This window comes from Mustela lutreola, chromosome 2 (genome assembly GCF_030435805.1).
Source record: "Mustela lutreola isolate mMusLut2 chromosome 2, mMusLut2.pri, whole genome shotgun sequence".
NCBI lineage: Eukaryota > Metazoa > Chordata > Mammalia > Carnivora > Mustelidae > Mustela > Mustela lutreola.
In genome coordinates, this window is record NC_081291.1 from 101,353,890 (window position 1) to 101,381,119 (window position 27,230).

Consider the following 27,230-nt stretch of genomic DNA (forward strand, 5'->3'; position numbering starts at 1 on the left):
TAGCCCCTGATCAATCCTTACAGACACTAGTGAGAATAGGCAGGCCACCCTCTGCCTCCAGGAGCACAGGGCAGCCCATCCCCTCTAACTGTGGGGTTTCCTCTGTGGGTCATTTCCCAAGGATTGTGTGACCAGAGTAGAGGTTGCCCCCACACCCCTATCTTCTACTAACTTCCTGCCCTGGGCTTACGTCTCCTGGAGAGAGGGAGTCGCTCCCCCCCACACAGACAACACCTTTATTCCCACTGCCAGTGGGGCTAGTGAGGCTCTGACAAGGGGATCCATGGAGGGGCTGGTGGCCTGAGCATGTCCTGCTTTTCTTTAAGCTACAGTCACATCAGACATGCCATCAACATCCATGTATTAGTTCTGGGCTGGGGGGTGGGGGTGGATTCTGAACATCTCCAGCCCTCTGTCTTCAAGGAAATCGGTGATCCAGGTTGAGGTTTGTAATCCAGAGTAGTAAACTCTGATGAGGGTGAGCACTGAGGGTCCCCCAAGTGGCAGACAGGGCCCTAAATGCTTTGTGGTTGTTAACTCATTCAGGCTCAGAACAATTCTGACAAAGGTACCACAGATATTCCTATTTTGCATATGAGGGACTGAGGACTTTAAGAGAAAGGAAACTTGTCCAAGATCCCAGAATTGGTAATGAGAGGAGCCAGAATTTGAACCCCAAGTGGTCCTGCTCCAGAGTTCTAGAACTTGAGGAGCAGCAGTGAGGGAAGGTTTCTTGGAGGAGGCAAGGTCTGAGAGGAATGTTTCAGGATGGGGAAGAATCAACCAGGAGAATGGCAGGAGTGGGGAGCTGGGTGGTCGCTCTAGGAAGATCTGAGAGCTTGAATGATGGCAGAGGGCTGGGGAGCCCCGCCCTGTGCACTAGAATGCCAAGAAGGCCAATGTTACAGTGCCCAAAATGCAGGAGGAAAGGTAGAAAGTGTGGCCAGAGAGATAAGCCCAGGCTGCATCATGGAGCCTCGTAAACTATGTTCAGGTATTGACATGGGACAGGGAGCCACTGAAGGACTCAGGCAGAGGATAATGATCTGGGCAAGAGTATGGTTTAGGATGCTCCCCTTGGAGCCTGGATCAAAGTGGGAAGGTGGGAGAAGTGCATAGACAGGGCAAGGCAAGAATGGCTTTCCAGATGTTAAATACACACACACACACACACACACACACACACACACAGGTGCACTCAATAGTTGTCATTGAAGGAAAGCTGCAGGACTGCTTCTTATTGGGAAGGACAACTTTCCCCCTGTCTACTTCATGGCCTATTTCAAACCTCACCTGCAGAGCTGGGGTTTGATACTCAGCCAGCTGTTTGAGTTGTTTCCTTAGCATTTTGTCAGCCCAGTGAGGCTCCATCTCCATTGGATTCTGGATTTACTACCCCCCCCCCCAACCCCAAGTGGATCTGCTCTGCTCCAGGGCACCCCCATGAGACCAGTTTCAGGGTTCAAGCACTGCAGGACAAAGAAAGCAAAGAAAAGATACTAGACCAAAAAGCCACACATTCTTAGAAAGATAAATTAAGAGGCAGACCATTTCTGCAGAGCACCAGAGCCTATGAAAAGAGGGAGTTGTGAAATGAGGGGCACACAGAGCCACTGGGGGGTGAGGGGGCTGAGGCTTTTCCGACTTTTCCAGATGCCACCTGTTGATAACCAGTCACTGCAGAGGATCCTTTTCCATCCTTAGGGCACAGCTGGCAAGAACTAGAGCACTGAAGGGGAAGTTAATGATAAGACACAGGATTGATGGTGTCCCCACTGGGGGCTCTTTCAAGTTCATTATCCCTACTCCTCACAACACATTAAATGTTATGGCCCCATTTCAGAAATAAGGAGATGGGGGCTCAGGGACTTGCCCAAAATAAGCCTGTGCTCCTTCCTCTACACCAGCAACTCCGATTAGAATGCGTACTTGAAATGATTCAGACTTCCTTGCTTCTTGCCCTTCCTCCATTTATCATTTCATTTCTGAATAATGACTAATAGTTTCTTTCCCGGTTCCTGGCCTCCTGCCTCCTCCCTGAGTGGTCAAAGGAAAGCAAAGGTCTCCTGTAATCAACAAAACCTCCCGTCTGCTCGCAGAACCCAGCCTGGGTTCCTGTTTTCACTTGTTTTCCCCTGCTGAATATTTGTTCTGCATGTCTGCAGTCATTAAGTGGTTGGGTGGTTACTGTCCCATACCCAAGTGAGACGCTGTGACTCTACGGAATGGCCGCATTCCTGAAGAATCCTCTGTTCTGATCTTCATAGCATCCTGTCTGCCCATCTGTGGAGGAGGGGGAAAGAGGAAGACCTTTGGGACAAGGCACTCCTAAGTTCAAACCATAGTACAAATCCTAGCTGTGTGACCTTGGACAAAATAATTTAATTCTTTAAGCCCCAATTCCCTCATGTGTTAAAGTATACTTCCTTGTGATGTGAGAAATGGATTGGATTCTATATATATAGAACATACACATGCAACATACACATACTATATATATACTATATATACATACACATACTATATATATATACATACACATACTATATATATATACAAATACATATATATACACATACACATATATATGATATATAGAGATCTAGAAAAATATGTATATATAGATAGATGAGATGATAGCTATAGATATATAGATACAGATCTACCTTAGTAAACCTAATAATAGGTTCTAATAGGACCTAATAGGTTCTCAACAAATCACAGTTCTCTTCTCTAGCTGGGCTGGCCTTGCACTTGGCGTTGCCACAGTGCCAGCTTCATTTGAAACTTAAACCTGGGTGGCGTTATGGCAGAGGACACTTGAATGTGGCAAGTCTTCATCTGGCCCAACCCAGAGGGGCTGGCGGGGATCAAGGTGAATGGCAAGGTGCCTGGAGTGCCAGAGCCAGCTCCCTCTTGAGGAACAGGCCTGGGCTTTGGACAAGGATTTCACTGATGTCCCAGCCTGGTAGGTGCCTGGCAATACTGGCTGACCCTCTGGGAGAACGGACTGTTCCCAAAGGCCATCAGTCTAGCAGCTTCATGGCTCAAAGAGAGAAATCCCTGTGGCCACAGCACAGCTTTCCAAAAGAAAACGAGTCTGTCACTCTTTGCTGGACCCCCAGGAATCCAACCCCTGTCCCTGTGATAATGCTAACGCCATTCTGTGTTCTACACAGAGACCGGTTACCCTTAGTCATGTCATGGGGCTGGGAACACTGCAATTTAAAGCAAAACAAAACAAAAAACCTACTTTGGTAGAAGGTCTTATTGATCCTGCAAGAACTATATTGATGGCTAGGTCAGTACCCACCTTCATGCCCTGTGGCAACCCTCAGGATGCTCAGGTGGCCAGACGAGGGTATTAACTGGAGATCCAACACCTAGCCTAGACATCCTCTCCTTAGGTGGCTACAGTGGGAATGCGCCCTCTGCTGATTGGCATGGGATACTGCTGATTCAAACTTGCAGAAGAACTGTTTGATTTTTTTTCTTTTTCTTTTTTTTTATAATTTTATTGAAGTAATCTCTACACCCAGGGTGCCTGGGGCTCGGTTAAGTACCTGCCTATGGCTCAGGTCATTATGAATCAAGCCCCACATCGAGGAGCCTTGTTTCTCCCTCTGCCTGCCCGTTCCTGCTGCTTGTGCTCTCTGTCAAATAAATAAATCTAAAAAACAAAAAACAAACAACAAAAAACAAACAAACAAACAAAAAAAGCTCTATTCCCAGCATGGAACTCAAACTCACAGCCTCCAGATCAAGAGTCACATGCTCTTCCAACTGAGCCAGCCAGGCACCCCATGATTTTCCTGTTCAGCCCTTATGTGAAGTTTGGATCAGCTTCCTCCACAAGGCTTATCATTCGGTCTCCTGTTTCTCCTGTGCTAGACCCTGTGGTGACCCTGAGGAAAAGTCAGTAGATCCCGCCTTCAAGGTGTTCACAGTTGCCTGAGGGAGGCAGGCAGACAGACAGCAGCAGCAGCTCCATGACTGTGCTGTAGCAGGGATGGTGCAGGGTGGCGTTGGGGAGAGGTAGGGAGGTAGAAGGACATGAGGAACATAAGTGGTATTTTAGAAGAATGGACTTGCCTCTGCTTGAATCTGAAATGGATGATTTGTGCCGCTCTCAGAACAGGGCAGCTCTATGGCTGAGCACACTCTGGTGGCAAGTCCACAGCAAGGGAGAAGCCAGCTCAGAGGATGACTCTGGGATCACCACATACACCCGGGCACTCCCAAACCCAGCAGAGGGGTTGGTGCTCGTGACGACCTCCCAGGCCAGAGAAACTTTGCTCAATGCATGGAGGCCAGAAGGGAGCTGGATCACAGGGGAAGAGCAGCAGTGAAGGCAGCAGTACCTGTGTGGGCAGACCCCATGCCGAAATAATTACAATGTTAGGAATTATAATAAAAGCTATCTTGGACTGAACATCCCTTAAGCACTAGATTTGTTATATACATTACCTTATTTAAGCTCTTGGATAGGTAGATACTAATATCCCTATTATTTTAAATGAGGAAATAAAGTCGGGAAAGGGGATGTAAATCATCCAAAGTTGTATTCTGTAGTCTGCACTGGAATTGGGGTACAACAATCTACGCACCCCTGATCTTTCAAAGATGCCACATAGCCTTGGATGAGAATCCTGCCTGGGAAGGTCTGAATTTTTCCACATGGGCTAAAATACTGCAGTAGCAAAGGACTCCAAAATCCTTATGGTTTAATGCTTAAAAGTTTATTATACTCTCACATCAAGCCCAAAAGGTGGAGTGAGGTTTCTCCCTTCAACACCCTAGCCACCAAAGTGCAAGTGGAGGTGGAGGGAAAAGCTGCAGTTTCCCACAGGGCTCTTTAGGGCCTCAGCCCAGGAGCCTCCGCTCATTTCCTCTCACAGTTCATTGGCCAGATGCAGTCACATGCCCCCCCTTACCACCACCACTACAGCAAGTGGCTGAGACCAAGTGTAGCCTCCAGGATGCTAAGCATGCAAAGGAAAACAGGGCTTAGTGAGCACTGATAATGACTCCCACAGAGCCTTGGCTGAGAAGACAATGGATGAAAAGTAACCTGAGGAGTAACCTGGCAAAGACACCGAGTCAAATGTGGACCAAGGGGGAACATTTACTCATTAATCTAATGGGATTATGGGCACTCGGGCTAGGTTTTGGGATTTGGTGATATGAGTTGGAGTCCCAGCCCTCAGGGAGCTCATGGTCACTGTGCTGTAATCACTGTACTACCATTTCATAAGCACTACAGGAGCCCAGTGGGGACCTAAAAGAGGGAAGTTGGGGTGCCCTCAAGGAGGAGGTAAGAGTAAAACAAATGACAGTTGAAGGAGGAAAAGAGTAAGCTCTCAGTTGGCTAGGGATCACATTAAAGGGACCTTATATGGGTCAGTATCATCAATAGTGCTCAGGGGACACCCACCTCCTTTTAGAGTCCTGGTACAGAACAGGGAACTCTTAAAAAGACAAGCCAGATCACAGAAACGTTAATATAGATGGATTTTTCCTTAAACTCTTAACAGCATACTCCATCTCCTTCATGGCAAGAGAAATGTAAATTAAAACTACACTAAGGTAACATTTATCACCTATCAGACTGGCAAAAATCCCCAACAACAGCATATTCTGTTGAGGTTTTGAGAAAAGAGGCATTCCCACACACTGGGAGAGGGAGCGTGTATTGATATCATTCCTAATTCTCCCATTTTTAGTAATGGGGAATCGGGCAACATTTGTCAAAATTTAAGGTGCATATACTGTTAAACCTAACAATTTCACAAGGAAGAATTTATCCAGTAAATACATATACTTGCACACATATGAAATATGTACAAGATCATTCATTGTGGCATTATTAGTAAAAGATTGGAAATTATCCAAATGTCCATAAGAAACTGGTTAAATATAATTTATATTCACAGAATATTATACAGCGGTAAAAAAGGAGGAAGTTTATGACGTGCTAATACAGAAAGTCTCCAAGATATGAGCTAAGTAAAAAAAAATAAAGTACAATAAAGTATTATACTTTTTATTTTTATTGTACTTTAGATTTTACAAAATAAAGTATGTAAAAAGCTACCATTAGTAGAAGAAAGGAGAAAAAAGGAAATCTGTATTGATAAGAATGCTAAAGAGTAGCTCTTAGGACAGGCTTGGTAATGCATCTAAGACATTTCAGTGCCTTATACAACTTTTTTGTTGTTGTTGTTCCCACCCAGTGTCCATTATATATGGGCTTTGGCGCTGAGCCACATACTACCCCACTGTGAGACACAGGCTGATGGACCAGGCCCTAAGGGAACCTGGCAGGTTTCACTTCAGAGGGAAAGGAATACGGCAAACAGGGAACTGGCTGTGAAACTTCCATATGAGTGTGAACCAAATAATGCTTCTGCCCACGTTTCATTGACCGATTAAGTCACAGGAGCACCACTGAGTACAACAAGGCAAAAAATGTTTCCCTTGCCAGGCAGGGTTCCATACGTCACAGAGTCAAGCCTATGGACACTAGGACAGGCATGTATAAGCTCCCACTGGGAGGGGAAGCAACTAATCGTGAACAATAATGCAATCTGGTCCTAAGAAATTACATAATAGTGACTACTTATGGGATGGGATATTGGAAACTGGGTAGATAGGGATAAGATGGACACTTTCACTTAGTACATATGTATATTTGAATTATGTGAATATATTATCCAAAAAAATACTGCCCAGTAGCTACATAAAAATATATCCAGATCAGGGGCACCTGGCTTGCTCATCTGGAACAGCACGCAACTCTTGACTCAGTTAGGGTTGTGAGTTTGAGACCCACATTGAGTACAGAGATTACTTAAAAATAAATAAGTAAAAATATATCCAGATCTCCTTTTCCTGTGATATGAACTTTGGATACATCACCTGAATGCACTGATAAGCTCCTGATGTCTTACTGATAATATTTCTGCTCAGAGGTATGTGAAGATAAGCTAGTGGAACCTCTACCAGGGCAGCTCTCCCTGCCCAGTGCCTGCGAGAGCAACTGCCCGGGCTTTTCAGGGAGAAGCAGGAATTTGTATCTGGTGTGTCTGGTTTGAGGACTCAAGGGACTCGGTGAGGAGCATCGTAGCTCCCGGACCTTTACCGAGCTCGGGGTACCAGGGACTCTGAGCGGAATGAACAGATAATAGGCCTGGGACAGCTGGCGGGAATGTACACCACAAGTGAACAAACTCCCAGGAAAGCAGGGTGGGGCACTGGGGAAGCAAGACCAGGAATGAGATCTAAGAGAGAAGGAGAGCCATTAACTGAAATGTGAGCTGTAAGGTTGGTAGCTAAGAAGGCGGCGTGAATCAGGAAGGGGAGCACAAGGTAAGCTGAGGAGCAGTTCAAGCCCAAAGACAAGACCAGGGAAATGAGCCAAAGTCCCACGTTTCTGGGCAGCCAGCTGAGGGGGTAGGCTGTCTGAGGGCTGAAAGGCTGCTTACAACCTCAAAGCAGCCCAGAGCAGGGACCCCGCACAGGCTAGACCACAGGAGCCCTGAGACGGGCCTTCAGAATCCCATCTTGTGACTCAAGGGTTTCTAACCCCCCTGGGGATCTTACGGGGAGGCCCAGAAGTCCCCCAGGGGTAGCAGGAATTGTTTGAGGGGTGAAAACAGTCCTCCACAGCACTGGGTTAACATTATAGGCCAAGTGATGAATCGCTGAACACTGTATCAAAAACTAATGATGTACTATACAGTGGCTAACTTAACATAATAAAAAAAATTAGAGTATAAAAAAATAAAAAATAAAAAAATAAGTCATCCGTACGCACGGCTGCTGCACTTGCAGACACCCGAGACACTGGGCCTTCCTGGCCTGTCCATGCAGAGAGTGGGCTCCATTGTTGTTCACTGTCCCCCACGGGACCCCCTTTCCTCCTCCAGTACCACTTCAACCCCTCGCAGTCCGTCCTGGTGATGGAAGGTGACGACATTGGGAACATCAATCGTGCACTCCAGAAGGTGTCCTACATCAACTCCAGGCAGTTCCCGACGGCGGGTGTGCGGCATCTGAGAGTCTCCTCCAAAGTCCAGTGAGTAGATAGACGCTGGTCAGCTGGGGGCCCAGCTGAGGCAGTGGGGCTGGTCCCTGGGGAATGTTCCCTGGCAAAACAGATTCATCTTTCTTCAGCTATTTGCAGTTTCTCTGCTACCCCTAGGAGGAGGCCCCAGTGGATCTGTGTTCTCTTCTTGTTTTCTTCTTAAAGAAAATGTTCGGTTGCTTTGCCAACACAAATTCAGCTTTCTCTATTTAATACAGAATCTGATGTAGTACTGCATCCTGTAAATTCGCAGAAAGCTCGGTTTTTAGTGATCTGATTTAAGGTTACAGTAGCCGGTACGTAGTCAGTACTTGAAAAATGTTTAATGAATTGGATTAAATCAACCAACCCAGCTTGAGAGCAGCTAAATACCACAGGTCTTCGAGAGAAAGAGGGTCTAGTTCTTGTCCCCAGGGGTCAGAGCCCAGTAAAGGGGATAACTCACATCTTGGTATGTCAAATCATTTCTCAGCCACGGCAACTGCCTGGTGGGACCCCAGAAAAACTCCTGGGAGGCAGGAAGGGGAGTCCCCTAATCCCTGGAGCCAGGATGGGAAGCCAGCAGGATAGGAAGAAGGCTGGTAAAGACTGGTCTGCTGACTACCACGTTACTGGGGCCAGGGACAGGTGCCAGACTAATCCCCACAGGCAGCACTCAGATTCAACAGCTCTAGGTACAGAGGAGATATACCCCCCTTCACACTAAGGGCCCCCATTGGAAGCCTGTGATAGGGAGCAAGCATCTCCAGCTCAGCTCCACACTGCAGTCAAGTAGAAGGACCAGGCTTCCGTGAAGCGATGAGGGGCACGGTGCCCTCTGGGACTGGTGCAGCAGAGGCCAGGTGAAACCAGGGGCAGGAGCATAACACACTCCCACATCTCGCCCACCACACAGAAGAGGAGGGAGTGGCTCAGCATGGTGACCACCCAGATGGCCCTTTCCCCCGGGAACTTACCAAAAGGATACAGATTGACGGCCGCCACCAGCTGGAGTCCACCCAGTGTTCCCAGTGCGGCCCTCGGGCCCCGGAGCTCTAGCCTAGGTCTTTGGCTTAGGTGAGCAGCACAGAGTGCCAATGACTCGTGTGCCTGATGCGGTATGATGAGGGTGTTGGATCCACCTACATTTCCTGAGCTCCAACTGTGAAGCAGACTCAGGGCTTGGCTTCTTTTTATATATGCCATCACATTTAATCCTTGCTCTTATGAGGGAATTAATTATGGTCACCCCCACTGTACAGATGGAGAAACTAAGGTTCCCAGGAGTTCCACCTTGCCTGGGGTCACCCAGCCCCGCTGTGGCTGAGCCAGGCCATGGACCTTTTCTAACTTCCCAGGCCTTGCTGGTGAGGTCACAGTGGTCTGCCTTCCAGGTATTTCTGTGGCATCGTACCAGGAGAAAAGAGAGGATCCGTGGCACACCCGCCACAGGGGCATTGTGGAAGCTCCTCATCGAGAGACAACAGACATGAGCACAGGAGCGTTCAGCCCTGGGGTCTCAGCACGATGCCTGTACCCAACCAGTTAGATGGCAGTTTGCATACAAAATCATAGTGCTATACCAAGCAGTGGCTAATTAATGTTACCACTGATTAGTTTGTTAAAGGATAATTAGAGGTTTAACAGTTACTTGTCTCTGGTACCAAAGATTCCCAGTTCTCCCAGAAGCCAATCCTCTTAATTCCCTAGATGGCTATTAGTTTGTGCTGTAGCTTTCAGTCCGAATGTCTGTTCACACTCTCCGAGACTCCAAAGCAGTCTTGAGACCTCTAGACCCTTAGCAAGGGCTAGAGGTGTTAATGTGTCTCCTCATCCCTGGTCCTGTGGTGGTGGATGCGTTCGTGGCTCACTCTTCAGTGCCATGACATCAGCTGTTTTCCCAGGTGCTTTGGAGAAGATGTGTGCATCAGTGTCCCTGACGTGGATGCCTTTGTGATGGTGCTGCAGGCCATTGAGCCCCAGATCAGCCTCCGGGGCACAGACCGCCTCTGGAGACCCGCCGCCCAGTTTGAAAGTGCCCGAGGGGTGACCCTCTTCCCTGACCTCAAGATCGTGAGCACCTTCGCCAAAGCCGAAGCCCCGGGTGACCTGAGGACCACAGGTACAGATGTGTGCTGGGTTGTAGGACAGGAGCCTTCTGTTCTCAGAGCCATGCCAAGTCCCCCTGCAGGACAGCAGCACTGTTTACCACAGCAGGGAATTTCCAATTGCAGAGCAAACCTGCAAACAACACAGATCACAGGAGGGAAATGAGCCATTTGGCAAATAATTGGTCCATGCATGTACATGATAAGATGTTGGAGGGAGGGTATTTATGTCAAAGGGTAAATGAAAAAAAGCAAGTTGCAAATTACAGAGTTCCTACAACACACACAGAAAAATGCCAAGAAGAAAGCACACCTGACACTGGAAGTGCCGCTCTCTGAGACACGAAGAGCCCATTTGTCTCTGCTCCCCTTCGCTTGACTGCAAATGCAGAATGTTCAATAGTGCGCATGTGTTACTGTGATAATCAGAAGAGAAGCTAAAGAGGCACAAAGGAAAAATCTAGCTGTGCCTTAGCAGACATACGGCCAAAGTTGGGTCTGATCCACCAGGTTAGTGTAAGCTCTCAGACTTTCCAGCATTATTGGAAGGGCTTCTTGGTGGAGGTGGCATTATTGGAATGTTCTGCCAGGGAGAAACACTCCGTTGCATGAAAAGCTACAGTGCACTCAGCTGGCGGGGCATGGAGGGTCAAGGAAGGAAGGTTAGAGAAGAAGAAAGGGAAACCCAGAGCCCAGAGCTACAGGGGATTATTCATTGAACCATCCTCGGCAGCCTCCTCCAGGAGTGGACTTCCAGCTCTCCCTCCTCTCGGCCTCCAGGAGCAGCTGCTGCTGATGTGCTGGTCGAAGGGGGCCTGAGTCCCTGAATGGCTGCTTGTGTAGTAGTCCGAGTTACTCACTGCCTTAAACCACCCTCGTCCCTAGCGAATGGGGTGCCTCCAATGTAGTCCAATGCAGTAGATGGTGTCTTACCAGGTGTCCCTGCCAGGACAGAGCCCTAGCCTCGTGACACTCCAGATGCATTAGGGCCTGTGAGCGTCCCCTTCTTCCCCTTGCCCTCATTTGGAGTCACAGTCAGATGGAGAAAGGAAGGGCTTCTGCCCACAGTGGTTGCAGGCTGTAACTAGGAGCTTGTGGACGTGCTAGGCCTGCCACTGGCTGACAGGCAATGCCAGGAAAAAGCTATTACCTGGGCTCGCACTCACCTTCTGTTTACGAGAAGTGCAGGCAGAGCACAGAGCCAACTGCCCGAGAGCTGTTACAGGTACTCTTTAAATCTTCTTATTATTGTTAGAGTAATTGTTATTGTAGACACCTTAAGTAAATAGGCTTATGGCACTTGCCGGCAGACTTCAGCGGCCCGCCCTCGAATCACCTTCTGTCCCTACTGACCTCCTGCTCTTTGTGCTGTTTCTGTACCAACGACAGGCGAGTCCCCCGTGTACACGCCTCTCTCTCATACCTCTGTGTTCTTGCTTTTGCTCATGCCCTACCTCTGCCTGGCAAGGCTCTGACCTTTTCCATCCACATTACTGCTGGTACGTGTCTCCCCCACCAGCACCCTGCCCCCTCAACTGGGCCAGCTATACTGCTCTGTAAGTCCCCCATGACTGATGCTTCCCTGCCCGCCCCCATGTTTGCTAACCCATGGTGGCAGTTACCAGTTAATTAAGCCAGACAGGGGACTCCCTGAGGGTTCAACCATGGCGGATTCAACCAGCACAGTCCCTTCGCACAGTAGGAATCCAGAGGAGTACAGATGGAAGATAGAAGCTATAATATAGCCCCAGAAGAGCAATGAGAAAATGCTCCACAATTACACCACGTCCCCTTCATAGTGTGAGCCATCAGCCAGCTACACAGGGAGGTAGGAGTAGGGATGACCTAAACTGACCTGATAAGAAGCTGGCAAAAAACTCCAGAAACCAAGCAAAGTCCATTTGAAATACAGATACAGTATGCTATCACTAACGACAGGCCTTCCATGTAGATTAATGTGATTTTTGATTTTGCTGGTGAAACATGAAGCCTTTGAGATCGACAAACACCTAAAAATTAAGCATATGATTATTTATAATTATGTATATCTGGTAAGAACAAAAAATATTTTTGGTATCACTAAAAAATTAAAATAGAAAATAATTATTTAAAATAATTTTCTCTAGTAAGTCCTTTTAATTTCCATTTCATAAATGTTTTATAGTATACAAAATAGATTAGTCCACTTTATAAATAAATAACTATACATATTGAAATGATCTCAGTTGAGAAATTTTTCCCAAAAAGGCTGCAAGATCAAAAGCATTTGAAGACTACTAACCAAAATGTTATGGGAATTTTATAAACTGTGGAATCAGAATGTCATGGCTTGTCCCAGCACTTCCCCTAATTTCTGTGTAAGCCTGGGCAATCCACGCTACCCTCTGGACCTTCCACTTCACCACTGGTGGAATGGGAATAATACTAGTACCCCATTTAATAGCTGTCAGGATTGTTTGCACAGTGCCTGACTCATAGCAAGCACTCCATAAATACCATCACTTTTCCATATTTTTTTAAAATCCAGCAGAGTTAACATGCAGTGTTAGTTTCCACTGCACAATATAATGATTCAACAATTCTGTACATCATCCAGTGTTCATCACAAGTGCACTCCTTAATCCCCATCACCTATCACACCCACCCCCACCCACTTCCCCTCTGATAACCATCAATTTGTTCTCGAGAGTTAAGGGTCTGTGTTTTGATTTGTCTTTCTTCCTTGTTCATTTGTTTCTTAAATTCCACATATAAGTGTAACTATATGGTATTTGTCTTTTTCTGACTTCCTGCATTTCAGGATCCATCCATGCTATTGCAAATGACAAGACTTCATTCTTTTTTATGGCTGAGTAACATTCCATTGTGTATGTCTATATATACATACACATGGTGGAGTATTATTGCATATATACATGTATATACATACACATATGCACATATGCACACACACACACCACCTCTTCTTTATGCATTCATCTATTGATGGACACTTGGACTGCTTCCATAATTTGGCTATGGTAAATAATGCTGCAATAAAAGAAGGGGTGCATAGGTCTTTTCAAATTAGTGTTTATGCATTCTTTGGGTAAATATCTGGTAGTGGAATTACTGGATCCTATGGTCATTCTATTTTTAACTTTTTGAGGAGCCTGCACACTGTTCCCCACAGTGGCTATGCTCGTTTCCATTTCCACCAACAACAGTGCATGAGGATTCCCTTTTTCTACAATCTCGTCGTTTCTTGTGTTGTTGTTGTTTATTTTCGTCATTCTGACAGGTGTGAGGTGATGTCTCATTACGATTTTGATTTGCATTTCCCTGATGATGAGTGATGTGGAACATCTTTTCACGTGTCTGTCAGCCATCTGGATGTCTTCTTTGAAAAATGTTTGTTCATATTTTCTGATCTTTATTCATTGGATTATTTGTTTTGGGGGTGTTTAATTGTATGTAAGTTCTTTATATATTTTGGATACTAATCTTTTAACAGATATGTCATATGCAAATATCTTTTCCCTTTCAGTAGTTTTAATTATTTGCTTCCTTAGCTGTGCAAAAGTTATTTACGTTGACGTAGTCCCAATATTACTTTTGTTTTTATTTACCTTGCCTCGGGAGACGTATCTAGAAAAATGTTGCTATGGCTGGTGTCAAAGAAATTACTGCATGTGCTCTCTTCTAGGATTTTTATGGCTTCTGGTCTCTCAGTTATGTCTTTAATCCATGCTGAGTATGGTGGAAGAAAGCAGTCCAGTTTCCTTCTTTTACATATAGCCGACCAGTTTTCCCAACATTTGTTGAGGAGACTATGGTTTTCCCATTGTATAGTCTTGTCTCCTTTGTTGTAGATTAATTGACTTAAAAGCATGGGTTTATTTCTGGGGTCTCCACTCTGTTCTATTGATCTGTGTGTCTGTTTTTTTGCCAGTACCATACTGTTTTGATTACCACAGCTCTATAGAACATAATGAAATCTGGGATTGTGATGCCTCCAGTTTTGTTCTCCTTTTTCAAGATTGCTTTAGCTATTTGGGGTCTTCTTTGATTCCACACAAATTTTAGGATTGCTCTTCTATAAAAAATGTTGTCAGTGTTTTGACAGGGATTGCATTAAATCTGTAGATTGTTTTGGGTAGTATGGACATTTTCACAATATTTGTTCTCCCAGTTCATGAGCATGGAATGTCTTCTCCTTTGTTTATGTCATCTTCAGTTTCTTTCATCAATGTTTTATAGTTTATAAGGATACAGGTCTTTTACCTCCTTGGTTAAGTTTATTCCTAAGTATTTTATTATTTTGATGCAATTGTAAATAGGATTGTTTTCTTTTGTAAAGATTTTATTTGAGAGCACAAACGAGAGAGAGAAAGAAAGAGCACACATGGGTGGTGGGGGGGGGGGGCGGACAGCAGAAAAAGGATAAGCAGATGCCCCGATGAGCAGGGAGCCTGATGCAGGGCTCAATCCCAGGACCCTGGGATCACGATCTGAGTTGAAGGCAGACTCTTTTTTTTTTTTTTTTTTGGTTAATGTTAGTTACTATACAGTAAAACATTAGTTTTTGATGTAGTGTTTCATTGTTCATTGTTTGCTTATAACACCCAGTGCTCCATGCAATTCGTGCCCTCCTTAATACCTACCACCAGACCAACCCATCCTCCCACCCTCCTCACCCCAACACCCTCAGTTTGTTTCTGAGTCTAATCTCTCATGCTTCATCTCCCCGCCCGATTTCTCCCCCTCACTTTTCTCTTCCTTCTCCTAATGTCCTCCATGCAATTCTTTATGTTTGCAATTCTTTATGTTTCACAAGTAAGTGAAACCATAGGATAATTGACTCTCTCTGCTTGACTTATTTCACTCAACATTATCTCCTCGAGTCCCATCCATGTTGATGCAAAAGTTGGGTATTCATCATTTCTGTTGGCTAAGTAATACTGCATTGTATATATGGACCATATCTTCTTTATCCATTTGTCAGTTGAAGGGCATCTCGGCTCTTTCCAGAGTTTTGTTATTGTGGACATTGCTGCTATGACCACTGGGGTACAGATAGCCCTTCTCTTCACTACACCTGTATCTTTGGGGTAAATACCCAGTGGTGCAATTGCTGGGTCATAAGGTAGTTCTATTTTTAATTTTTTGAGGAACCTCCATACTGTTTTCCAAAGTGGCTGTGCCAACTTGCATTCCCTTTACTCCACATCCTCTCCAACATTTGTTGTTTCTTGCCTTGTTGATTTTGGCCATTCTAACTGGTGTAAGGTGGTGTATCAATGTGGTTTTGATTTGAATTTCTCTGAAGGCTAATGATGATGAACACTTTTTCATGTGTCTGTTGGCCATTTGTATGTCTTCTTTGGAGAAGTATCTTCTCAAGTCTTCTGCCCACTTTTTGACTTGTTCTTTGGGTATTAAGTTTGAGAAGTTCTTTATAGATCTTGGATATCAGCCCTTTGTCTGTAGTGTCATTTGAAAATATCTTCTCCCATTCTTTGTTTTGTTGACTGTTTCCTTTGCTATGGAGAAGCTCTTTATCTTGATAAAGTCCCAAAAGTTCATTTTTGCTCATGCTTCCCTTGCCTTTGGAGACATGTCTTGAAAGAAGTTGCTATGGCCAATGTCGAAGAGGTTACTGCCTATGTTCCCCTCTAGGATTTTGATGGATGCCTGCCTCACACTGAGGTCTTTCATCCATTTTGACTTTATCTTTGTGTATGGTGTAAGAGAATGGTTGAATTTCATTTTCTGTATATAGCTGTCCAGTTTTCCCAGCACCATTTATTAAAAGGACTGTCTTTTTTCCATTGGGTATTTTTTCCTGCCTTGTCGAAGATTATTTGATCAGAGTTGAGCATCCGTATCTGGGCTCTCTATTCTGTTCCATCGTCTATGTGTCTGCTTTTGTGCCAGTGCCATGCTATCATGGTGATCACAGCTTTGTAATAAAGCTTGAAGTCAGGCAACATGATGCCCCAGCTTTGTTTTTCTTTTTCAACATCTCCTTGGTGATTCAGGGTCTTTTCTGGTTCCATACAAATTTTAGGATTTTTTGGTAGACTCTTAACCAACTGAGCCACCCAGGAATCCCAAATGAGATTATTTTCTTAATTTCCTTTTTCTGCTGTTTTGTTATTAGTGTATAGAAATTCAAGCAATTTCTGTATATTGATTTTCTATTTTGCAACCATACTGAATTCATTTATCATTTCTAGTAGTTTTTTGATGGAATCTGTAGGGCTTTCTAGACATAGTATCATGTCATCTGCAAATACTCAAAAGTTTTACTTCTTCCTTAACAACCTGGCTGCCTTTTATTTCTTTTTGTTATGATTGCTGTGGCTAGGACTTCCAGTACTGTGTTGAATAAAAGTGGTTAAGAGTGGATATTGTCTAGGGAAAAATTCTGTTTTTCACCAATGAATATGATATACCTGTGGATCTTTCCTATATAGCCTTTATTATATTGAGGTTTCTTCCCTCTAACCTTACTTTCTTGAGATTTTTTTTTTTATCATGAATGGATGCTGTACTTTGTCAGATGCTTTTTCTGCAGCTATTGAAATGATCATATGGTTTTTATCCTTTTCTCTTATTGATGTGATATACATTGATATGTGAATACTGAACCACTCTTGCATCCCAGGAATAAATCCAACTTGATCATGGTGACTGATTTCTTTAATGTATTGTTGGATTTGGTTTGTTAATGTATTGTTGAGGATTTTTGCATCTATGCTCATCAGGAATATGGGCCTATAGTTTTATTTTTTGATAGTGTCTTTATCTGGTTTTGGTATCAGGGTGATGCTGACATCATAGAATGAATTTGGATGCTTTCCTTCACTTTTTTGGGGAATACTTTGAGGAGAATAGGTATTAACTCTTCTTTAAATGTTTAGAAGAATTCACCTGTGAAGCCTGTGGTCCTGGACATTTGTTTGTTGGGAGGTATTTGATTACTGATTCAGTTTCATTGCTGGTAATTGGCATGCTCAAATTTTCTGTTTCTTCCTGATTCTGTTTTGAGAAGTTATAAGTGTCTAGGAATTTATCCATTTCTTCTAGGTTATCTAATTTGTTGGCATATGATTTGTCATAAACATTCTCTTACAACCCTTTGTATCTCACAGTCTTGACTGTTTTTTCTCTTTTATTTTAAGCTCTTTCTTGTTTTTATTTTTTGGATGAGTGTAACAAAGAATTCTTAATTGTCCTGATCTTTTCGAAAAACCAACTCCCGATTTCATTGATCTGTTCTATTTTTTTTTCTAGTATCTCTATCATTTATTTCTGCTCTAGTCATTACTATTTCCTTTTGATAGTCTGGGTTTTGTTTGTTGTTCTTTTTCTAGTTCCATAAGGTGAAGGGTTTTTTTTTTGTTTTTTTTTTTTTGAGATTTTTCTTCCTTTCTGCGGCAGCCCAATAAACTTCCCTCTTAGAACAGCTTTTGCTGCATCCTAAAATTTTGGACTGTTTTGTTTTCAATTTTCTCCATGTATTTTTTTATTTCCTCTTTGATTTCTTGGTTGGCCCATTCATTGTTTAGTAGCCCATTATTTAACCTCCATTATTATTATTTTTTTTAAAGATTTTATTTATTTATTTGACAGAGAGAGATCACAGTAGGCAGAGAGGCAGGCAGAGAGAGAAGGAAGGGAAGCAGGGCCCCTGCTGAGCAGAGAGCCCGATGCGGGACTCGATCCCAGGACCCTGAGATCATGACCTGAGCCGAAGGCAGCAGCTTAACCCACTGAGCCACCCAGGCGCCCTATTATGTTTTTTATTATGCTTGTTTTGTGGCCTACTATGTGATTTATTCTGGAGAATGTTCCATGTGCACTAGAAAGTATATGCATGCTGCTGTTTTAGGATGGAATATTCTGAATGTATGTTAAATTCGTCTAGTCCAATGTGTCATTCAAAGCCACTATTACCTTGATGATTTTCTGTTTAGATAATGTATCTATCAATGTCAGTGAGGTACTGTAGTCCCCTATTGCTATTGTACTATTGATTACTTTGTTTGTTACCTGCTTGCTGCTCTGTGTATTTAGGTGCTCCCATGTTGGGATTATAAATATTTATAATTGTTATATCATCTTGTTTGATTATTTCCCTGATTATTGAAATGTCCTTCTTTGTCTCTTGTTACAGTCTTTGCTTTAAAGTCTATTTTGTCAGATATGAGTATTGCTATTCTGGCTTGCTTTTCACTTCCATTTGCATGGTAAGTGCTTTTTCATCCTCTCACTTGCAATCTGCATGTATTTTTAGGTCAAAAATGAGTCTCTTATAGGCAGTATAGAGATAGGGTGTGGGTTTTTATCCATTCAACCACCTTGTGTTTTTTGCTGGAATATTTAGTCCATTTAAAATAATTATTGAGGGGCGCCTGGGTGGCTCAGTGGGTTAAGCCGCTGCCTTCGGCTCAGGTCATGATCTCAGGGTCCTGGGATCGAGTCCTGCATCAGGCTCTCTGCTCAGCAGGGAGCCTGCTTCCTCCTCTCTCTCTCTGCCTGCCTCTCTGCCTACTTGTGATCTCTCTCTGTCAAATAAATAAATAAAATCTTTAAAAATAAATAAATAAAATAAAATAATTATTGATAGGTATGTACTTATTGCCATTTTGTTACTTGCTTTATGGTTCTTTTTGTAGTTCTCATTTATTCCTTTCTTCTCTTGCTCCCTTCTCACATGGGGTATTGACTTTCTTTAGTGATATACTTGGATTCCTTTCTCTGTATGTTTTGCATATCTCTTCTGGTTCTTGATTTATGGTTATCATTAGGTTTATAAATAACATCTTCTGCATATAGCAATCTATATTAAGTTGTGGGTCACTTAAGTTTGAGCCCATTATTTACTCCACCCTCCCACCCCCACAGTTTAGGTACATGGTGTCATATTTTGTAGACTTTTTTTAGTTCCTTGACTGATTTTTATAGATATACTTTGTTTATTGCTTTTGTGCTTCTTACTTTTCTTACTCCATGCAGCAAATTTCCTGTAACATTTCTTGTAGGGCTGGTTTAGTTGTCATAAATTCTTTTAACTTGTGTTTTTCTGGGAAGCTCAACTTCTCTTTCTGTTCTGAATTATAGCCTTGCTGGATAGAGTATTCCTGGTTGCAGATTTTTTCCTTTCAGGACTTTGAACATGTCATGCCCCTCCCTTCTGGCCTGCAAACTTTCTGCTAAAAAATTAGCTGATAGCCTTATGGGTTTTCCTTATATGTAACTCTTTTCTTTGCTCTTACTGTTTTTAAAATTTTCTCTTTGTGGTGCCTGGGTGGCTCAGCCAGTTAAGCATCTGAATAGTACTCTTCATTTTTGCTTAGGTCTCTTGCTATGGTTTTGTTCTGTTCTTTCATTTGGGACATATTCCTCTCTCCCCTCATTTTATCTATACCTCTGTGTGTTTTTGTGTGTTGGGAGAGTCCACAAGGTCTCCTGCTCTTGAAAGTAGTGGCCTAATCAACATGTCCTGTAGTGCCCTGTAGTGTCCCCTGTTCACCAGAAACTGGGGCTTCGATAGTATCTCCTATGCATGTTCTGTGTGACCTATGGCCATGGCTGAGCTGCTTTTGCCTTCATCTCAGTGGTCTGCAAGGGCTTTCTTTGCCTATTGTGAGCAGGGTTTTCCCTGTGGTGTTAAGTCAGTCTGGGTGGGTATTGGGCTTGAGTTGAATCAGACCAAGCATTTGTCAGAGATACAGTAGCATCAACCTGCAGGGTGATTTCCCTGTGTTGTTCCTTAAGACACTGGTTTGTGGTTGGGGCCTAAAGTCAGACCAGAGGTCTGCCCCCAGCCTACTTTTGGGGCTGAGGCTTGGTATGTGTGGTTATCTTCCCTTCTCCCTGGGGCAGGAATCACTTGGGATTGGTGCTGGTCCCTTTCAGGGTAGCTTGCACAGTGCCAGGCCTGTGGCACCACTTTGGAGGGGCTCTGGCCAGGGTCATATTGGAGGGGGCTGATCAGCAGGAGAACTTGGTTCAGAGAACTTGGTTTTAGGAAGATTTATGCAGGTATGCAATGGGAGGGAGTGGAGGCCTTGCTGGAGAGGGCATGTCTGCAGGAGAACCTGGGTATCATTGCACTGTTAGCAATTTGGGTAGCATCTGTTGGCACTGTGCTGGTTCCCTCAGGTGTCTGTGTCTCTAGGTGAGAAGTGTGGGGGAGGGGATGGTGCCCACACGCCTGGAAGAGTTGCCCAGTGATCTGTCCCTTTGACACATGCTCTGAGATTGGTAAACAAACCTCCCTTCCATATAACCCAGGCATTTTTCAAACTGCTGCTTCTATGCTATATTTTCACAGGCTGTTTGTTGTGCTTCCTCTATAGGGGAAGGGACTGAGCTTCCTCTCATCTTCCACTCTCCCAGAGCCAAGCCCACTGATTTTTAATGTTCCCGGTATTAAGCCCTACTGCTTGTAACAAATCATGAAATTATGCCCAGCTGGTTTTCAAAGCCAAATATTATGGGGATTCGTCTTCCATGTGCCTGGAGTGTTTGGTATGAGGATCTGTGTTTTTCCCCTTTCTATGTCTGTGGCACCCCTCCTTCCCACAGACCCATTTAGCTCCTGACTACATCTCTTTCCTTCCTACCCTCTCTCATGTATCTCTTTCCTACATTTAGTTGTGGAATTTGTTCTGCCAGACTTCAGGTTGTTTTCAGGTTGTTTTCCTAGGTATTACCTAGGTATAGCCGTGGGATGAGATAAACTTAGGGTCCTTTTACTCTGCCATCTTCCCCAGAAGATGGCATTCTCTAAGCTGAGAATGCCAATATGTCTAGCATTCAAATACTCAGATGTCTCTTTAGGAAATTTGGGGTCATAAAATCAGGCCAGGATTGCTAGACTGACCAACAGATTGCCAAGTAAGGTTTCCAAGTAGGAAAAAAAAAATTATATATATATATATATATATATATATATATATATATACACACACACACACACACACACACACACACATATTTTTCCCCCTACTTGGAGATTATATATATATATATATATATATATATATATATATATATATATATAAATTTAATTATATTAATTGTGCTTCTCTATTTGAGCAATATGTAGCAATATGTGCCATATGAGCCCCTGGGTTAGATATTGAGGAGTTGGTCATTAAAAACAAAATCAAACAAAAAGTGCTTCTGCCTCTGAAAAACTCGGTCTGCTGGGGTGACAGATAAACACACCAGGACCACATGGGGAAAACGAGGAGGGCACTTCTCTCTGGTCCCAAATAAGAACTGTCATTTATTGCGTACCTACGAGGTGCCAGACACGGTCTTCAATCCTCTCAAGACCCTTGCCCTCTTTACAGATGAGGAAATTGAGAGGTGTAGTTTATCTAACTGTAAGTATCTCCATGGCTGGTATACAAATTCACAGCTTTTGCCTATTATGTTCATGCCCTTCACACAAATCTATGCCACCCAACCTCAGGGCATGCCTGGGCATCCATCTGAGCCATGGTGGTTGGGATGGCACAGTCTCTTCTCCTGACCCAGTCTGACCCTGGTGTGGGTCACAGAGGAGGAATAGGACATGCAAGCCTGCTGTCTGAGTTGTCCTTGTGCCTGTATTTCCCATATGTCTATCTTCCCTCAGCCCCCAAATCAGCAGTCTTAGAAGAAATGCTTCACAACTTAGATTTCTGTGACATTTTGGTACTTGGAGGGGACCTGGACCCAAGACAGGAGTGCTTAGAACTCAACCACAGTGAGCTCCATCAGCGACACCTGGATGCCACCAATTCCACAGCAGGCTACTCTATCTATGGTAAGAACACACTCAGTCCCTTAACCTGGTGCTCTCTGAGTACCTTCATGCTGGAGTCATGAGTGTCATGGTGCTCTGTCACCTGTAGAGGAGGTGTCAGTTAGGGACCTTTGACCTCAGAGCATGGACTGCTAGCCCCTCCTTCAGTGAGCTACATAGAAAGTGAGTGCATGCTTTCTCTTATGTTTGATCTCAGCAAATAATATAGCAGCATTTTACAGGATGGGACCATTCTGATCAGCACCTAATGCATCTGGAAAGCCTGTGGGTCAGTTCAGTTGGCTCCTTAGAACTTCCGTATCCATGCATCATCTGCCCCTAAACATCTTAAACCCATACCCTAGATAAATTCAGGAGAACCACAAGCCTCAGAAGCCACATCATATATCCCCCCCATCCTCTACCTACTTATGACAGGTGTGGTCTCTTGGCACAGGTGTGGGCTCCATGAGTCGCTATGAGCAGGTGTTGCATCACATCCGCTACCGCAACTGGCATCCAAGTTCCCTTGAGGCCCGGCGGTTCAGAGTCAAGTGCTCAGAACTCAATGGACGTTATGCTAGCAATGAGTTCAACCTGGAGGTGAGTGGGTCCTGCCATCATTAGGAGGGATTTCAGAGTTATCTACTTATTCCTCGTTCATTTGGTCCACCTGCCACTCCTGGTCAGCAGCACCTCTCCCTTCTCTTCCTAGGTCAGCATCCTCCATGAGGCCAGAGTCTCAGACAAGGAGCACGTCAACCACCTTATTGTGCAGCCTCCCTTCCTGCAGTCTGTCCACCACCCTGAGTCCCAGAACAGCATCCAGCGAAGTTCAGGTAGGTGGCATGGGAGGAAGGACCTCAAGGTATCAGTTGGTCATGGTGCTTCAAGAACATCCACTAACAGGTACGGTGCAGCAGCCATAGGTGCCCAGAACTGAAGGAGGGACCCAGAAATGGGAAAGCTGTGGGCCCTACCTCAGAGGTCCTCACAGCCTCAGTAAGGGGCTAGTTAGGGCAAGAAGTTACAAGTGTATAACAGAGGTTGGTATGGAGTGCTAGGGTAAAGTCTTCCAAGTCCTATGAGGCCTGATTCAGAGCCACAGCCTATGTGATGCTTTCCCCGAGCCCCTTCCTATGTGCTATCACACACACACACACACGTGCACACACCATATTGCAATCTCTCACCCTTACTTCACTTCCAGTCTTGCCATTTGTATCACTGTCTGGTGCGTCTGTCCCTGTGAAATTCCACAGTGCTTGGCTCTCGGTGGAAGCCCCCCACCCCCACACCAGAATCTGAGGGGAAAGCAAAAGACAGAAGACAATGTACATCAAATACTTGATTTATTCCTCACAAGTACCCATGGGTAAGAATTATTAAATTCATTATAGAGATGAAGAAAGTGAAACCCCAGCAGGGTGAGGTGCTGGCCCAGAGTTCTATCTACAGCTGAGAAGTGGTAGGGCAGATTTTAACCTACACATGCGTGTTTCCTTCATATTCCATCCCAAGACTGAGCTAGTCTTTCCATTTACCATGTCATGTGGATTCCTTCCTTGTTCCAGTGGTCCCAAGCATCGCCACAGTGGTCATCATCATTTCTGTGTGCATGCTGGTGTTTGTCGTGGCCATGGGCGTGTACCGGGTCCGGATTGCCCACCAGCACTTCACCCAGGAGACGGAGGCTGCCAAGGAAGCGGAGATGGACTGGGACGACTCTGCGCTCACGATCACAGTCAACCCCATGGAGGTGATCCTAATGCAGGGGCTGGAATCTTGAGGCAGGATGCTTCCCCTCCCCCAGCTCCATATTCCCTGTGCTGGAAGCCCTGCCCCAACTAGCCCAGCCCCACTGACCCTTGCCTTCTCTGAGCACCTTCAGACCACTCCACATGCATGGACCATATTTTCCCATCAGCTGCATTCACTGATTAAAAATACATGAATTGCTCTCACCCTACCAGCAGAACCAGACATTTCTTAAGGCAAGCAGCCATGTGGTGTCTCTCCCTTGCCTCCCCCATAGTATTTAACTCAAAGCTGACTAACACTTAAAGACTCAGTATTGAATTCCTGATTAACAGTGTAAATTAGATGGCTTTGCTCCATGCTGCCTGCAGAGCTCACTTAAAGGCTCAGATAGGCTAAAACAAAAACACAACAGTAATACCTGCCATTCACTGAGCCCCCATCAAGTCAGACAGTGCACAGGGGGCTCTGTATATACCAGTCCCCGTGAAACAGAGGTGCTCATCCTCACTTCTTGAGTGGGAACCAAGTTCAAGAGGAAAGATAGCTGGTAGTAGCAGTGCCAATATTTAACTAAAGGTTGCTGGATCCTAACGTCCTATCATTTCAGTTAGCCAGCAACCTCCAGCATCCACCCACAAGTGTCTAAGGCCCCAGCTCTGGACATACGAATACCACAGTGCCCTTTGGGCTGCCCATGGGTCCTCGGTGGTGGCAGAGGCAGGAATAGAAAAGCAGAGGAAGATCAAAGGAGTCACTGAGGCATGAAGATTCTCCCAATGTGGTCCCCAAGGTCCCCGAGTTGGCCTCATGCTCTGGTATCCTAGCCAGCATTGCTGCTGTAGCTCAGCTTGTAGCATAAGGTGTAGGTATAGTGCTGAGCATGCCCTAGGGTACACCAGCATTTCCACCCTCGGAGAGCAGAACCTTGGCTGTGGGAAACAAGCCCTGAGGCCTGGAGTAGTGTGAGCCCGGGGCCTGAGTGTTCTTACTGAGCACTAACCTGCTGCTGCCAAAGGTCAGTGAAGCATGATCAGGGAAAGCCATCAAGGTGGCAGTGTTCAGAAAAGATTTCCTGGAGGAGGTTAGCCTAAGGGAGGCCTTGAGGAATGTGTTAGAATGGGGGCAGGCAGGCAAGGTAGAAAAGAAGCCACTCCAGGGAGGGGAGGCAACCATGCAAGGGCATACATCTCTTATGGCTCTTTCATCAACTCAAAATAGAAATCCAGAACTAAAATTTTGCTAGAATCACCAAAAATCGGGCAGGACTGGAACTGGAAAAGAGTGAGGTTGAGTTTGAGGACATAAGTCTCAGATAGTAAAGGGGGCATGGATAATGAAGATCATGAACTTTCCTTTCCGAAGGAGTATTTCTGAGGAGCAGCATACCTGCGCCTTGGCTTAGAAGGCCATCTGCTCCCAGAGCATATGATCTCACCCGGAAATGGGCTGAATGCTCCTCCATGAGAAAAGAGCATTTAAGCTACATTTAAGACTTGGAAAGCTCCATACAGAGAGGCTCCAGAAATGCTGGAAAGCAAACCCTGGCCTGAAAGGGATGGGCTTCGATGTCTTGTATTTAAAACCCACCATTTACCTTGAGTCCAGATCTTGGAATTTGCTCTTTCTTCTTGGTCCTTAGCCCTCTGATTTGCCTTTCACCAGAGGACTTCCCCATTCAGGAGGCCTGTCCCCAGTGCCATGGGTTTAGTGGGAAGGCAGAGTTGTTCCAGGGGTCCAAAATGTTGCCTTAGTGGAGGGAGAAACATCTTAAGTTCCAAAGTGGCTTTTGCTCAGCCCCTAATGAGCATGTCCCTTCTCTCCCCAACATCCAGAAACATGAAGAACGAGGGCGTGGAGAAGAGACGGAGGAGGAGGAGGAGGAGGAAGTAGAGGATGACGTGAGCTCCAGCAGCAGTGAGTCAGAGGACAGCGAAGACGAAGAGGAGGAGGAAGGGATAGGCAGGGGCAGACACGGGCCGGGCGGAGCCAGGCACACCCAGCTGGAGTGGGACGACTCGGCCCTGCCCTACTAGCATCCTGCTGCCTATGCCCACCCACACGTCTCTTTTGTAAGCCCCACCCGATGTACGCCCAAGTCTATCACATGTCGCCTCTGATTCCTATGACAGGTCTGGGCAGGCCTCCCCCAGCGTCCTGGAAGCCACCCGTTAGGCCTTGGATACTCCCTGGGTCCCAGCCTTGCAAAGGGTCCAAGACTCCCAGGGTTGTCATTAGTGGGGACTTCTAGGGGGACTTTGTCCTGTAGCCCCCCACATCTGCCCTGGGCTCCGCCAGCATCCTGTCAGCCAGTCTGCAGAGTTCTGCCTGTGCTCTTCTCTGCAGGGGAGAAAGTCAGCCTTTATGTCGCTCACCTCCCCCCGACTCCCTGTGCCCAGGGCCCTTGGGTTCCAGCTCGCTGTGTGTGCACCTGCCCCTGTCTCCTCTTCCACATAGACCAGCAGTTTCTCCTTACCTGACTCTTCAAGATGGCTTCACACAGGCAAGATGGTCAGATAACACACACAAGAGGTCTCCGTTCTTACAGGAAAGTCCTTGTTGAGGCAGAATTAATGTACAGGGAAAGGGTCATGCACATGCATGCACCCATTCACTCTCCCTTTCCTTTTGTCCTTTCTGAGGTCATGTGAGCTTAGATGAAAAGTCCAAAACCAAGAAGAGGTCCTTGGCCACAGCAGGGACTGGTCCCCAGCCAGAGCGCTCTGGCAGCCTGCCTTGGCTGCCCTGCTGGGGGCTGCCCCCACACGGTATCACAGGAACCAGGAAGCACTCCACAGAGGCACTGCCCCAGGTGACAGCATGACAAGCATGCACCCAGGGACTAGAAGGAAGGGCTGATATGAGGAGCAGCTGAGCATCATGGTGGGCACAGAACTGGGGGACGGGGTGGTGGGGTCACCCCACCCAGAAGGCAGCCGGTGGTTGACAAGGCTCTCAGCATCTAGCCTTAGGGTCCCTCATCACCTGTTTTCATGCTGTTTTGCCTCCTGAGAAAATGCATCCCTCTCAGATGTATCTGGACTGTCATCAACTGCGCCGAAATCTAAAATGAAAGTTTGGAGATTTGAATGCTAGGAATTAGGAGCATATTTGTGATAGTAACAGCTGCTTCTTTATCCTTCTCATAAAAGGAGCAACACTTTGGGTGAAGGGCAAATATATCCGAAAACCTAATTTCTTTCTTTCTGGTTTTAATAAGAAAATCTCTTCCACCTCCATCCTAACATGGACACATCAAGAGGAGAACTGTTGCTATAGTAACTCGTCTGTGCTCTTTTGTGACCAGGAGAATAGCAGGCAAAAACAGGGCCATTCTAAGACTTCCACAAGGCTCTGAGACTGTTTTGAATGTCTCTGGCTTTGTCCTCAGCCTGTACAATCTGCCCCTGTCCTCTCACCCTCCCCCAGCCCAGCCCCTATTGGCAGAGGCACAGAGCCTGGCTCTTAGGCACAGTGGCATTCAGGTTCAAAAGAAAGTTGAGAATTCAAC

At 45.4% G+C, this 27,230-nt stretch overlaps 1 protein-coding gene and 1 long non-coding RNA gene across 4 annotated transcripts in view; one reads left to right on the forward strand and one right to left on the reverse strand.

Annotated features, from left to right (window-relative positions):
- CLSTN2 (calsyntenin 2) overlaps positions 1-26,202 on the forward strand; it is a 623,667-nt gene extending 597,465 nt beyond the window's left edge. Inside the window, exons 11-17 of the mRNA XM_059162790.1 lie at positions 7,929-8,077; positions 9,970-10,187; positions 21,812-21,982; positions 22,419-22,564; positions 22,677-22,800; positions 23,536-23,720; positions 25,555-26,202. Coding sequence (XP_059018773.1) covers positions 7,929-8,077; positions 9,970-10,187; positions 21,812-21,982; positions 22,419-22,564; positions 22,677-22,800; positions 23,536-23,720; positions 25,555-25,755 — 1,194 coding nt within the window. The 3' untranslated portion in view covers positions 25,756-26,202. The remainder of the gene's footprint in view (positions 1-7,928; positions 8,078-9,969; positions 10,188-21,811; positions 21,983-22,418; positions 22,565-22,676; positions 22,801-23,535; positions 23,721-25,554) is intronic.
- The window catches only part of LOC131824600 (uncharacterized), a 101,297-nt gene continuing 97,583 nt past the window's right edge, over positions 23,517-27,230 (reverse strand). For all 3 annotated transcript variants that reach the window (XR_009350911.1, XR_009350912.1, XR_009350910.1), the window contains 3 exons: positions 26,196-26,783; positions 25,317-25,468; positions 23,517-23,655 (listed from right to left, as the gene is read on the reverse strand). This is a non-coding gene — a long non-coding RNA (uncharacterized LOC131824600). The remainder of the gene's footprint in view (positions 23,656-25,316; positions 25,469-26,195; positions 26,784-27,230) is intronic.